This window comes from Phyllostomus discolor, chromosome 1, assembly GCF_004126475.2.
Source record: "Phyllostomus discolor isolate MPI-MPIP mPhyDis1 chromosome 1, mPhyDis1.pri.v3, whole genome shotgun sequence".
In the NCBI taxonomy this organism is placed as follows: Eukaryota; Metazoa; Chordata; class Mammalia; order Chiroptera; family Phyllostomidae; genus Phyllostomus; species Phyllostomus discolor.
Window position 1 is genome coordinate 173,887,916 of NC_040903.2, and position 14,743 is coordinate 173,902,658.

At 38.7% G+C, this 14,743-nt stretch overlaps 1 protein-coding gene across 2 annotated transcripts in view; it reads left to right on the top strand.

Moving 5' to 3' along the window:
* TRIP4 (thyroid hormone receptor interactor 4) overlaps nt 1-12,833 on the top strand; it is a 58,111-nt gene extending 45,278 nt beyond the window's left edge. The window contains exons 12-13 of one of the 2 annotated variants that reach the window (XM_028506836.2): nt 6,342-6,444; nt 12,520-12,833. In XM_028506836.2, the coding sequence (XP_028362637.1) occupies nt 6,342-6,444; nt 12,520-12,587 (171 nt within the window). In that variant the 3' untranslated portion in view covers nt 12,588-12,833. The remainder of the gene's footprint in view (nt 1-6,341; nt 6,445-12,519) is intronic. The other variant, XM_028506837.2, reaches the window with a different exon arrangement.
* The last annotated feature ends 1,910 nt before the right edge of the window (nt 12,834-14,743 follow it).

Consider the following 14,743-nt stretch of genomic DNA (forward strand, 5'->3'; position numbering starts at 1 on the left):
TCTCTGACCTGTAGTGTGTAATGTGGTCCGTAGTGCCCAGGCCGCAGTTGCAGGTTGTGTGTTTTTTGAAATACTGAGGTTCTTCCAAGCTGAATTTGCTTTAATGCGCTTTGCCATGCAAAATAATCTCTTCTCCCAATGCATAGGCCTTACTTTCCTTTATTTCTTGTAGGCTACTTTGTTCTTCAGCTCAGTTTTTTAATGAGCCTCTTGAAGTTCAGTGATAGAGCTTGGGAAAAGGGACAGTCACATGAAACTTGGAATAAGACTCAATTGGGAAAGTTGATTTTTTTTTATTGAGTTTATTGGTTCACAAGAGAGAGATGATTTTAATGATTATCTTTATTGCAAGGTATGAATGGGTCCAAGAAACCTCTTGTTCTATAATTTTATTTATGCATTCCTTTTCCCTTTATTTGATATTTGCTTACTGTGTTAATGTGTATCAGGGCAGTTTTTTTTTTTAACATAGGGCTTTTTGGACACTCGCTAAGACACAGAAGTATTAATTTAGCTTGAGGTATAACACATTACAGAGTAGCACCTGGTTTTACCCAGTTACAGTCCGAGGAGTCTCCAGTTCCCAGCATGTGCATATTCAGCATTATTAAGTTAAGCTTAATGCACAAGTTGGTAAATTCTTTATTCTTTCATTCAACAAGTATTTATTGATTTCCCAGCTATGTGCCAGGCATGATTCTAGGTGCTGATAAGTAAATTTTGACAAAAATACCTGCCTTCATGGAGGTTTCATCCTAGTAAGGGGAGGCCAAATTAAAATTTTTAAATAAGTAAATAATATAGTACCAAATGATAGTAGGTACTGTACCAAAAAAAAAAAATAAGGTGGGAGAGAAAGTTAAGAATGCCAGGTTTGTGAGAAGATTGGTGCTGAATGTTAGAAAGAATAATCAGGGAAGACTCAACAAAGCTGACGTTTATAGTCCTGAACAGAGAGGAAGCTCTGTGGGTATCTAGAGGGGGAGCATTCCAAGAAGAAGAAAGAGGCAAGCGCAAAGACCCTGAGGCAGGAGCAGCAAGGAAGCCAGAGTGGCTGGAGGAGAAGGAAAATGGGGAGAGCAGTAGGAAAAGGCATCAGAAAGGAAGTGGGGCCCATATTGTTTAGGGACCTGTAGGTCATGGTGAGGAGTTAGGCTGTCATTCTGACTGAGATGAAAAACATTTGGAGAGTTTTAAGCAGAGTCACATGATCTGATTTTTCTTTTAATTGCTTTGGCTGCTGTTTGGAGAATAGACCAGAGGGGGTTATGGACCAAAACAGAGAGACCAATTAGGAGGTTACTGTGGTAATCCAAGTAGACATTATGATGGCTGGACCAGGAAAGCAGCCATAGAGGTCTTAAGAAATGGTGAAATATTGGATATCTTTTGAAGGCTGAGTTAACAGGATTTCCCAGTGGGTCAGTTGTGGAGTTTTTGGCCTGAGCAACTAGAAGGATGGAATAACTATTTATTTATTTTATTTATTTTTATTTTTTAAAGCTTTATTTATTTATTTTTAGAGAGAGGGTAAAGGAGGGAGAAAGACAGAAACATCAATGTGTGGTTGCCTCTTACGCACCACCTGCTGGGGACCTGGCCCACAACCCAGGCATGTGCCCTGACTGGAAATTGAACCAGCAACCATTTGATTTGCAGGCTGGCACTAAATCCATGGAGCCACACCAGCCATGGCTATTTATTTATTTTAAAAGGGTATGACTAAGAGAGGAGTGGGTTTGGGAAGGAAATTCAGGACTTTGATTTTTTTTTTATTTTATTTTTAGTGTAGTAAAATGTCTAAAATATAAAATTTACCATTTTAACCATTTGAAGTGTACAGTTCACTGGCATTAAGTACATTCAAAATGTTGTGCAACTATCACTACTACCCATCTCCAGAACTTTTTTTATTATTCCAGACAGAAACTCTTTACCCATTAATTAAGTAATAATTCCTTCTTTCTCTGCCCTCTCTCCCTCAGCCCCTGGTAACCTCTATTCTTTCTGTTTCTATGAATTTGCCTGTTCTAAGTACCATGTACAGGGTATGGCAGAAGTAATGCGTGCATGAGTGTAGTTTGTAGGGTAATAATTTATAGTTTTGATTTGAACATTTCACCTAAAATGTCATATGGTGTATTTGGGTGTGATAGTGTTATGTTACAGAATTCCGTGCTTATGATTTTGCAATAAAAGATTTTGTAATAAAAAAAGGGGGCATTATTTGTGCCAGACCCTGTATAAGGGGAATCATACAATATTTACCCCTTTGTGTCTGGCTTATTTTACTTAGCATTATGTTTCAAGATTCAGCCATCTTGTAGCATGTATCAGAACTTCGTTTCTTTTTAAGGCTGAATAATATTCATTCTATGTATATACATACCACATTTTCTTTATTCGTTTATCTACTCATGGACATTTAGATTGTGGAAACTAGTGGCTGTTGTGAATAATGCTACTACGAATATCTGTTTGAGTCTCAGTTCTTTTGGGTATATACCTAGGAGTGGAGCAGCTGGATCATATCATATTCGGTGTTTCAGTTTTTGAAGAAACACCAAACTGTTTTTCCACAGCAGCTGGCCCATTTTACATTCACACCAACAGTGCCTAAGGGTTCCAATATTTATTCTTACTAATACTTGTTATCATCCATATTTTTGTTTTTGTTTTGTTTTACAATATCCATGCTAGTTAGTGCATACCTCGTTTTGATATGCAAGTTCAGGACCTTATTTTTTAGTTTTATTGAGATATAATTGATATATAACATTGTATTAATTTAAGGTATACAAATAATGATTTGATATATATATATATACTGAAAAATGATTACCACAATAAGTTAACATCCATCACTTCTCATAGTTACAAATCCAGGAGAGAAGAGGTCTGAGACCTGACCCCTGAAGCATACCAACATTTAAAGGGTGGGGAGATGAGGAGTGGTCAGTAAAGCAACAAAACTAGGAAGAGAATGTTATCCTGGAAGCCAAGTGAGAAATGTGTTCCAAGAAGGAGGGAGAGACGAGTTTTGTCAGGTTCTACAGATAAGTAATTAAGATGAAAATTGAGAAACTTGGAAATGAACAATGACCTTTACAAGAATAGTTTTGGTGGCGTGATGGGAGTGAAAGCCTGTTGATAGTGAATTCAAGAAAAACTAGGAGAGGAATTTAAAGCAGGGAATACAGGTAATTTTTTAATGAATTTTATGAAAGGGAATCTGAGAAACAGGGCAGTAGCTAGAGGAGAATGTGGGATCTGGAGAGTTTGTTTTATAGCAGAAAGTATATTTGCTAATGAGGTTAATTAAGTAGAGAGAGAACATTTATTTATTTATTTATTTATTTATTTATTTATTTATTCTGTTATAGTTGTCCCATTTCCCCCTCCTTTATTGTCCTCTGCCCTGCATCCCCTTCCACCTGCATTTCCCCCTCCCATCGCACTCTCCTCTCAGTTCATGTCCATGGGTCGTACATATAAGTTCATTGGCTTCTCCATTTCCTATACTATTAACTCCCCCTGTCTATTTTGTATCGATCATTTATGCTTCTTACTCCCTGTATCTTTCCCCCATTCTTCCCCCTCCCGCTCTCTGCTGATAACCCTCCATGTAATCTCTATTTTATGATTCTGTTTCTATTCTAGTTGTTTGCTTAGTTTGTTTTGTTTTTGTTCTTTTAGGTTCAGTTGTTGATAGTTGTGACTTTGTTGCCATTTTAATGTTTATTTTTTATCTTCTTTTTCTTAGATAAGTCCCTTTAGTTTTCCGTTTCTTGCTCTTCCTCTTATCCTTCTGGCACCCCTATGATTGAAGTGTTGGAACATTTAAAGTTGTTGTAGAGGTTCCTCAGCCTCCACAAAAGAATTTTGGATTCTTGTTTCTTCATTCTGTTCCAGTTGAATGTTTATTTCTTCTTTCTGTTCCAATTTGTTGATTTGAGTCCTAGTTTCCTTCCCTTCACTGTTGGTTCCCTTTTATTTTCCTTTATTTCACTTTGCATAGCCTTCACTTTTTCCTCCATTTTTCAGACTGTACTCAACCATTTCTTTGAGCATCCCAATTACCAGTGTTTTAAACTCTGCATCTGATAGGTTAGCTATCTCTTCATCGCTTAGTTCTACTGTTGGATCTTTGTTCTGTTCTTTCATTAGGGCCATATTTTTTGCCTCAGGTACCAGTTACATAGTAAGGGGTGGACCCTTAGGTATTTGCCAGGGCCAGGCAACCCACATTGCTGTGTTGTGATGCTGTATGTGGGGGAGGGGTCTAAGAGGGAACAATGCCTCTTGCTGGGCTCTTGGCCAGCTTTCAGTTACTTCCCCCCACTATCCACAAGCAAATTGGGCACTTTTGGTGTTGGTTCGTGGGTAAGTGGGCTTGTGTACATTCTAGGACCCTGTGGGTCTCTCCAATGAACTTGCCTGTGAGGCTGCAACCCCCACAGGTTTTAACTCCAGCACTATTTCCCTGTGCTGGAACCCTGGGTTGTCTGGTCTGTCTCACTTCCCATTTATTCTTTCCACTCATCTGCACACAAACGTGGGACTGCCCGGTCCACCAGCCACCACCTTGCCACGAGTCCTCTCTGCCCCAGCTGCCCATCTATTCCCCTACTACCGGTCTGAATGAATGTTTCTTCTTTAATTCCTTGGTTGTTGGACTTCCACACAGTTCAGTTTTCTGGCAGTTCTGTTTTTTGTTTGTTTGTTTGTTTGTTTGTTTTTAACTTGTTGTTCTTCTTTTGGTTGTGTGATGAGGCAAAGTGTATCTCTACCTGTCCCTCCATCTTGGCCAGGAGTCCAAGAGAATGTTTATTGATGCAGATGAAAAAGGAGAGAATGACTGAAATGGCTTGTAGTTTTGAAAAAGTAGAGCTTGTGAAGTCCGGGCAGCATTATCTTCTGCCTTGACATTCTAAGACAAAGAAGAGAGAGCAGGAAAAGGGAAGAGATGTTAATTGTGATTACTGTTGCTTTGGCCTCTGTAGAATTAGGTTTAAAGATCTTGATAGCAGCCTCTGGTTTTATTTGCACCCCAGCAATAACAGGTGGACCTTACTTTTCTTTGAGTTCTAAAGATCTAGGGGATAAAGAAAGAAGAGGGTTATCCTCCCATCTTTAGTCTTTCTTTTCTACCATGAACACTTTGTCCTTCCCTGTGAATATAATTGTGGCTGATACTTGATATTAAGCTATGTTTTATCAAAGTACATGCCACACCTGTCCCACACTGAAAAGCCATGGTATGTGGGCAGGGGCAAAAGCTGTTTAAAATCCTTTTTTTCTCCACAGCATTGCTTACCTAGCCAGTAAAGAAGTTTTAACTGTTCATGCTTCCACTTGTTACAGTGAAATTTGAATTTTCTTACTGAATGTTCCATTTCTACTCTAGAGGCTTAGATTTGTGGAGGACACATCTTAGCAGGTGAATAAGAGTGGAAAATAATTTCATACTTTTGATGGTAATTACTAGGATAAAGGTTCCTCTGGTAATGAAGTCTGACCCATGCTCACAGTCAACCTATGAGTCATAATTGTTGAACATGCTAAACACGAGACATCCCAAGGTATGGAATAATGAAATATCAGGTTAATTGGGCATTGCTGGAGAGTGCTTTCTGCCAGTCCCCAGTTGTTTCTTAAATTGTGATTGCATGGTCAGCATAATCTTACTCTAGGTTTTATGTCTATCTCTGCAGAGGGAGTAAAAGTCCAAAGTATTCACCCAGTTTTGTTTTGTGTTAAGAGATCCAAAGGAGGCTTCTAAATAATTTTCAGAATCACCCTACCAGTTACCTTTTTACCCTAAGTCTGGAACGAGTCCAGCAAAACAGCTTTTCCATGTTCATACCTTTCAGAATGAATCATCTTCCTTCCCTTTAGTAAGAGAAGGGCTCCATTGACTGTTTCCAGCAGAATTTTTACACATGTTCTATTTTTCTTAAATCTTCCTGTGTTTCACTTGAATTGAACCTAGGGGGTGCCCAGTGTTCTCGAAAGAGACCTCTGAATCTCCCAACTTACACTTACGTTAAAGGAACAGTCAGTTCTCATTCTTCTGGGGAAATCTCAGGCATCCTTTTTTTAAAGAAGTTGTTCACATTATAGGAAGTCAAAATGGCAGACAATAAACTATATAAAAATACTGTGGTAAGGCCTGGGGAAAGGTGAAGATATTGTTCTTGTTTGTTGAGCATAATCCTCTTTATCTGAGTGTGAAATGAAGAGTACTGTCACCAGCATGTTGAGGTGAATCATCGAATGATCTTTTTGAAATTCAAAATTTGTCCCAAACAGACTGAACTTTGTATTTTTATATTTCACAGTACCCAGACATGAGTCAAGAATCTGATTCTCCATTTGTTTTCATCTGCACAAATCCCCAGGAAATGATTGTGAAGTTTCCTATTAAAGGAAATCGAAAAATCTGTAAGTGACAAGCTTTGATGGTCTAATTTTTTTTTGCATCTCACTTGTTTAACTTTAAAATTATTTTTTTTCTTTTTACTCTGTTCTATAGCATCTCAAGTGTTGGGAGATTAATAAAATTATATTTATTGATAACTCTAATGTCAGGTTAACTACAGGAGAGCCTTTCCAAAGTGAACCTTGATCCACAATTATTGGCATGCTAGCGAATCACTCTAAATTTCAATTTTAGGACCCAGGACATGGAAATCCTATTTGTCAACCCAAAGAACATGCTTTGTTCTGCTATACTGCTCATTAAAGGAAGTAGTAAGCCAGCGCCAGTGGCAACATTGTCATTTATACATAGTTCCTCAGTATTCAAGAATAAGACAACTTTTTAAGTGTCTATTCTTGAGTATCTATTTTGGAGGCATCACTTCCCACTATTTCTTTCATTACTGGTTTCCTAGAGCTTTGCCCTAGCCCTCTTGCTTTTCATCTCTTTGAAACCTCTTGATGATTTCTTTTTCTGAAACTTTTGCTTATGTGTTTGTGGTTATATGTCTGTATATTCACTCCTTAGGTAGATCTTTCAACTTTCAACTTTTCTTCAACTTCCATCTTCTCTTCTTCTGTCTTCTACCGCAGCCTTTTCTATTTCAAAGCAATATCAAGAAACATATAGTGGTGTCTTCCCTGCCTAACTTTTTTTCAGAAACAGCATCAACAACCCTCCCATTTGCTCACATCAGTTACTATTTTGTGCCTCTGTGACATTGCTTTCCTATTGTGTGAACTGGATGATTCTTGGGTGAGCATTGTCTTCAGCTGTGCACAGAGCTGCCTCACCTGGTACTTTGGAGACGCACTAGCCGTTTTATAAATCTGTTCTGTTGAGAAGTGCTTCTAAACTATAATGTAAATAAAAATCGCCTATAAACCTATATAGACAGGTTTCTAGGCCTTTTCACAAGTGATATGGATGTTGTTGGTCAACTGAGTACACTTTGAGTAATACTGCTTTCAATCACAAAATGAAATTCTTTGAGTATGAATTCAGGTTAAGGTATACTCACTATAAAATTCAGGCAACCCTCATAATTTAAGCGGTGTATGTTTCTGAGTTACCTACAAATCCGAAAATCTGAACATAAGTTGCCCTTAATTTATACAAATGATTTGCTTCAGATTATACACCAGTTGGTATCCAGGTGGCCCTGGAAATTCTTTTTCCTTCTTCTCCACTGTATAGGATTTAAATCTCTCTTTTTCTCTCCCTCTTTTTTGGTAGCGGCATTCTACCTCCCCCTCCTCTGTTTCAGTCTCACCTTACTCTGGGCTCTGCTGGCCACACTGGTGGGAGGAGGACAATGTGGTAGGGCTCCTCTGCAAGGCACACTGCCACCTTGATCTTTAGCCCCAGTTACCTTTTCTTAGCTTCCTCCACTATCTTGGTTTTTATCTGCTGCTTAAGCTCCTGTGAGAAAATGTTCTGTGTAAACAGAGATTAAATACTCTCTGAAATGTTGTACTTCAGTACTTTCTCTGCCTAGACAGAGACCTACCTTCAGCCCATATAGAGCCTTCATTTTTTTTCATAAGAGTTAATAGGTGTGGGGGAGTGATGCTTTTAGGGAACAAGCTTTAATAACCTCTTGATTTCCCCCATTGTTTCTGTTAGTTAAAAGCTTTAAAAAGCCAAAACAGGCTATATGTTTATTTCAGGGACAACAGCGCTAGAAAGAAATTATGAGTCTACAGCTTCTTCCATTGTAGACCAGACAAGGGGGAAAACAGTGGTCAGAAACAATAAGTAGTAAAAATTTATTTAAAGGAAAAAAAAACAGGCTCACCAATCCCTGTGTGTCTCAGAAAAAATTCTATTGAGAGGGAGCCAGAGTGAGGATTTAGTCTGGTATAAAGTTTCTATTCTCTATAACTCCCTGTTCCTTTACCCTCCATTCAATCTTACCATCTCTAAAATCCTTATCCTCTGCCAGAACTTCCTTGCCTTAGGCCATAGGGGCCACCTCTAGTAGTCTAAAGCTGGGAAAGGCTTTAATCCCACTGCCACAGGGGAAAAATACATAGTTGGCTCTTAATTTGGAATGCTTCATGGTTTATGCAAGATATATTGTTACTTGAAGTGGTTAAGTTCCATTCCATAGTATTAATAATATTACTACTCCACTTAAATTACAGCCATAACTATGGCATTTTATTTATTTATCTATCTATTTATTTATTTTTGTGGTATGGCTTAGGGACCTAGCCACCTTTTGCAGATAAGTTCTATGAGAAATATATTCCAAGTTCTAAACTTTTGACTTGCAAATAAACGTATAGACTACATCCCATTTCCATGTTGTTATCGTGTGTGTGTGTGTGTGTGTGTGTGTGTGTGTATGCCTTCAGTTAAAGGTTTATATTTTGATTTATGTTTTTGGCCATATAAACTTGAGCTTACTTGACCTGGGGATAATTGTGTTCCTTGAAATTGAAATAATTCAGAAAAGAGCAATGTGCAATATTATATCATTTGGCTGTGTGTCTGCTCAAATTAGGATATGCACAATAGTTAAGTATAGTAGAATATATAGGTTGAATGTTTAAAGAGATAAAGGAATCTTTTTACTTTAAGTTAACTACATGCTCTATAAACTCATGCAAATACTGCCGTATAGTTTATGCAAAGGGTGTGAAAATCCCTGTGGGAGTTGCATCGATTGATGACAAATACTTCTCCCCTTTCAACTTCTTGCCCATCTGCTGCACATGCACTTGATTTTCTTTTAGCCACCATGATTGAGGATATGGTTTAACACTAAAATGATACAGGTACTAAATGTGAAAGGATTGGGAAAATATAGAAAGTAAGCATTATCACTCCGCTTTTAAGAGAGTGTCCTGTATGTTACTGTACTTAACTGTCCAGGTCCTAAATCTTGAAAGATCAGGCTGAACTAGAACTCCGAGTTCAGAATTCATGTCATCCAAGGGCAGCCATGATGACTGCTTTTTCATACAGACCCCATCCTTTGCCCTCACTGCCCACAGCTGACCCAAGAATTGCTACTATTGCCAGTCACTGTGGTAGATGTTAGGGAATGCAAAGAAGTCCTTATTTGTAAGAGATCACAGATTGCTAGCACATGTATGGTTTTTTTTAGGCAGTAGGGGATAAAAGAATTTCTGAATCGCTGGGAATGTCCTGGAAATCCTTGTTACTCTGTATCTCCTTCCTCCTGTTAGTTTTCAATTTTATGAAATCATCATTGAAGCCAGAGATTAGTCTGCTTACAACTGAGTGCTTTGCTCTGATGGGTTGCTCTTACCTGACCTGTGTTACATGAGGGTTTTCATAATCAGACTGGAGTTCTCTGAAAATTATATTTGAAAAGTCCTATATAATAAAGCTTTGAGAGTATGAGGAAGGTAATGTTTTTTTTAAATATGAGGAATCTGAAATAAATATAATGAAAAGACTTGCCTAGAGTTACATGGTAAATTAAAAGTAAAACTGAGACCATAACTAAGAAACACAACTCCCAAGCCTCAACATAAATAATATGACTACCCTTACTTTTTCAGACAACTTTGAGCTTATGAGGCATTTTAACATATGTGTTTCCATTAGTTATTTGATTAAATGACTTAGTGTATGTTAAATACTTAGCACAGTGGTTGCTACATAGAAAACACTTAATGGTAGCTGTAATCCTTTCAACAACTTTATAAGTTAGTAGGAATTTTCCCTCCTTTTATTTTTTAGTTGAGTAAACAGGTTTATAGAAATTATATTTTGCTCACATCTTTCTGCTTCTAGGTTTCCTACCTTTTTCTAGGCTTTTTGCTTTTTTTTTTTCATATCGCCTGAAAAACAGATCATTTTAATTTACATTTCATTTCCCAGACACAGTATCATAGAGCTGGAAAAGGCCTTCAGTACTATGTAGTTCAGTTTCTTAGCATTGATAAAGTTGAAGATAAGAGTGATTAAGTGATCTCTAGGTTATACAGCTAGGTAGTCTCAAGACCAAAACTAGAACCTGTTTCTTCTAACTTATTCAGTAAAGAGAACTAGAAGTCTGGAGACCTGAAGTCCTAGGTGGAATTCTAAATTCTGCCCTGCCTTCTTCTAAAAAGCTGGATGAGACACATATTCTACCTCTGGGTACCACCACATCAGCAGATGAGGTACTCTTATGTTTATCTGGTACCTGTTTTTGGTTACTTAATAGTCCGACCTATAATGTAAAGGTTTTGAAATTTGTAGTGTCTGCCTTCTTTGTTTAATTCATTTGATGAAAACATTTATTGACCCCTGGCCATGTGGCTCAGTTGGTTGGAACGCTGTCCCATATACCAAAAGGTTGTAGATTCAATCCCCAGTCAGGTACCTAGATTGTGGGTTCGTTCCCCTATTAGGGCACACATAGAAGGCAACTGATAGTTGTTTCCTCTCACATTGATGTTTCTCACTTTCTGTCTCTCCCTTCCTCTCTCTCTAAAATCAGTAAACGTATTCTCTGGTGAGGATTAAAAAGAAAAAAAAAAACTTTATTAAGCACCTATCGTTTGGTTGTCACTATGGTAGTGTTAGGGATACAAAGATAAATTTGCCTTGTAATAGGGCTTTTTGCCAGATTGCTGTCACATGCTTGTATTTTCAACCAGGCAGCCTAGGGGATGAAAGTAATTCTAAATCCTTGGGAATACCCTGTGCTCTAAAGCCCAAATTAAAATCAACAGCATTGTGACCATTGTGGATGGCATTTAGAGTATCATTTAGTGAAGGTTTCTGAAGCCCAGAAAAGAAAGTAATTGTATTCCAAACGCAGGTGTAGCCCTATAGAGATAGGGGTGTGGGGGTGGAGATGGAATTAGAAAACAGGGAAACTTGTTAGGTTGAGGTTATTTTTTTTCACGGTTTCTTAGTGCAGTGGTCACAACATGTATTCTTAATTGGACAAATGAGAATATTGAAGTCCAGAGAGAAAATGACTTGCCCCAGGTCACACAGCTAGTTCATATCAGACAAGGGTGGACTAAGGGTGGACTTAAGGGTGGAGTCTTAAGACTCCTAGGCCAGTGCTCTCTTAATTTGATTGCTGCAGCAAGTGAAGATGATAGCATATGAGGGACAGTGGTCATAGGTGTGGGCCTGTGGTGCAGTAGTACAAGGGTGCTTCCTTTTTTTTTTTTTTTAGTGCTACGGCTGATGTTCAACTTAATTGTTTCTGTTTCCAGCATCAGCATTGCTATGGACTTAAATTCGATTTTTTTTTTTAATTTGAGAAAGCAACCTGCAAGCTCTTTTCTCAGGCCAGACAAGACAGGAAGGAACTCAGTTAAGATTCCCTTCATGAGATGGATGGCTCCTATGGCTGCTACCACTAAACCAAACTCTGTCCTAGTAAATCTGAGGAGTCAGAGGTCAGACACCACAGCAGTGAAGAACCTCTCATTAGGGTCACCTGGGACAGAAAGGTTGCTTGTTCTCTAACTTTAACACTTAGAAGAGTCATACAGCCTGTGACCTTTGCCCTTCTTAGCTGGTGATAGGGGCCCTTTGTCAGTAAAGCATTCATGTGGGTTCTACTCCACTGTTTCAGGTCACTCCCCCTATTAAGTCTGAGGCAGGATAGGGGTGAGTTGAACTGCTTTTCTCATTGTGAGGGAGGTTCATGCATTATGCTCAGCTAGCTAACAGGTCAGAGGAATGGGTTTCCCACTGTGTGAAATGCCTTTTTTTATTATATGTTTATATTCTTTAAAAACTCGTCTTAGTATTAGACACCGTGGAAAAGGTGACGTTTCTTTTCTAGTAGCTACACAATTAGAAATATTAACTTAGGTTCTTTAGGCGAATACTCGTTGTGTTTGTGTGTATGCTTTTGTGTCTCTCTGTGGTGTTCCCACTGCTTCCTCATTCTTATAGAATGAGGCTCTGAAGTTTGAAAGTGTCTGAGTCCTGAAGCAAGATAATTGAATGTGACGGGAACACAGTAACCAGAAGACCTGGGAGGCCATGAAAGATTTGCATTGCAAATATAAAAAACAAATAATGAAGCTTCTTTTTTTCCCTTACAGGGAAACTGGATTCCAAGATCCATCAAGGCGCAAAGAAGGGGTTAATGAAGCAGAATAAAGCTGTCTGACCCAGGAGGAAAGGACGTATGCAGCATAGTGGAGTTTTGTGTACTAAAATTGCTAGACACTGGTCCTTTGGAATCTCAAGCAGTAGAAATTTCAAGGCTTGGCCATCAGTATGAGAAGATGAGAAGATCTCAATACTTAAACTCTTACCAAAACTTGTATATTTTCTTAAAGAGTGGGATTCTTACTTTAAGTAGTGGGTCAAAATCTTTGAATACATTATTTATAAAAACCTATTTTAAAAATTCCAGGTCTTAGAGACTTTTTTCTCAGTGTGGTATTGGAGGAGAAAGGAACAAGTTGGAAATTAATTTCCTCTCTCAGGCTTGGGTTTGTAGTTAGGAAAAAATTTAACCTAGGTTAACAATTGGCAGGGGAACACTTGAGTTTTAACGTTTCTTTGCCTCCCACCCCCTCCACCCCCCTCCAAAATGATAGCCTAATAGAGAATTTGAATGTCCAAGGAATCCTGTGTTTGATACAGACAGTGGTGGGACAGAAAACTTTTTAGCAAGTTTTCTGCACCAGTCCAACATCTCTTAAAGTTGAGTCTAACATCTTCAAAAGCTGAGTAATCTTCACTGGTAAATTTTTTTTTGAAGAGATGACCTGAAGAAGTGCTGTCATTTTGTTTTTTGGTTTGAGACATTAGGCATAAAAAGATCAGACTGGGAGGAGATGGAGCCACCTGCTAAAGCAGCATGAAACTGCCCTATTTATTTTGTTGGTATTGCAAAAGCATCACTTCTTTGTTGGGGCAATTAGAAACAAACTGAAAAATAAAATCCCTTCAGTAATTGCATCCAGATACTCCCAGATGCTGAACCTAAACCCTTTAAACCATCCACACCCCAGGAAGCTATGAGCTTTGAAAAAAAATCGGAGGTTATTTTGAAATGAGATTTTTACTAGTCAGTGTGGCCCCACTTAGGGAAGCCCTTTCTTCTGAGGCTGTTCAGAAGAGCTGTCAGAATCTCAGTTGCTGGCATCCTAAGGAAATTCATGCTCTTAAATGTGTATGTTCTGCTTTTTATAAAGCAGCACCACCACACTGGGGAAGTTGGATTCCCTCCAGCAGTTGTGTGCATGACTTAAAAAAGAGCACAAGGGAGAAAAAAAAAAAGTACCCTGTGTTATGAAAAAGATTAATTTCCCCTTTCTTTAATCCTTCATATTCAGCGTTTATTTGCATTGAAATGCCTCCACTCATTATGCATTGATGTTCACTCAACTGTGAACCCTGCTTGTTGCATAGCTCTAGGCACTGGTTTTGCGGGACCTGATCACTCTGGATTCCCACCTGATTCTTGTTCTGGTGATGCACACATGCAGTATTTTCTTTCTTTTCCTGTTCATCCTCTGTAGAGAGAGTGGAAAGGACAACTAATGGCACTTCTTTAGGGAGAAAACACCCTGCCCTCTTACAGACCCTAGTACTGCTAATGAAGCCCCACTGGGTTCATTATGTAGTTAATAGTTCACCAAGCAGTACGTAGCACCTTGAATTCTGAGCTGGAATTGTCTGGTTTTCTTAATACCAAAACAACACTGAAAGGCAGGAGGTAGAAAACCTATGGATAGTGGGGAGGGGGGTGGGGAGCGGGTGTTTATATACTTCTGTGTTTGAATGACAGCCTGAGCACAGAAGAGTCTGGATTGATTTTTCCACCTGGACAGATTGTGTGTGTGCCTAAAGGAAAACATCAGGAGCTGCAAGAGTTCAGGTTGTGAAGCCATCTTGTATGCTGTGATAAGAAAGTTTACAAGAACCTTACAAGTTTATAAGAACCCACCTCAGCATCCAAAATATGCAGCTGGAGCCACATGAGAAAATGGCATAACAACTTGGAAACTTCTGTTCATGGTTAGGCTGTGAAAGCCTGTATTTAGTTCATTGATGGTGGTAAAAGGTCTCTCTCTTACTTGCAGAGACACCAGAGAGGAAGTGTGGGAGAGACTTGAAGGTAGATGGCTCTCCATTGCTCAGTGATGAATAGCATAATTGAAAGCTTAGTGGAAATTCTTAGCAGCCTGAGCACAAACTCACCCTGGAATAGCCAGCTTGCAACTGTAGAACAGCTTGGCTTGGGGGGTGTCTTCATGTTTCTGAGCTGGTTTTCTTTTGCAGCCTCAATATCTGTGCCCCCTTTTGGTTGGT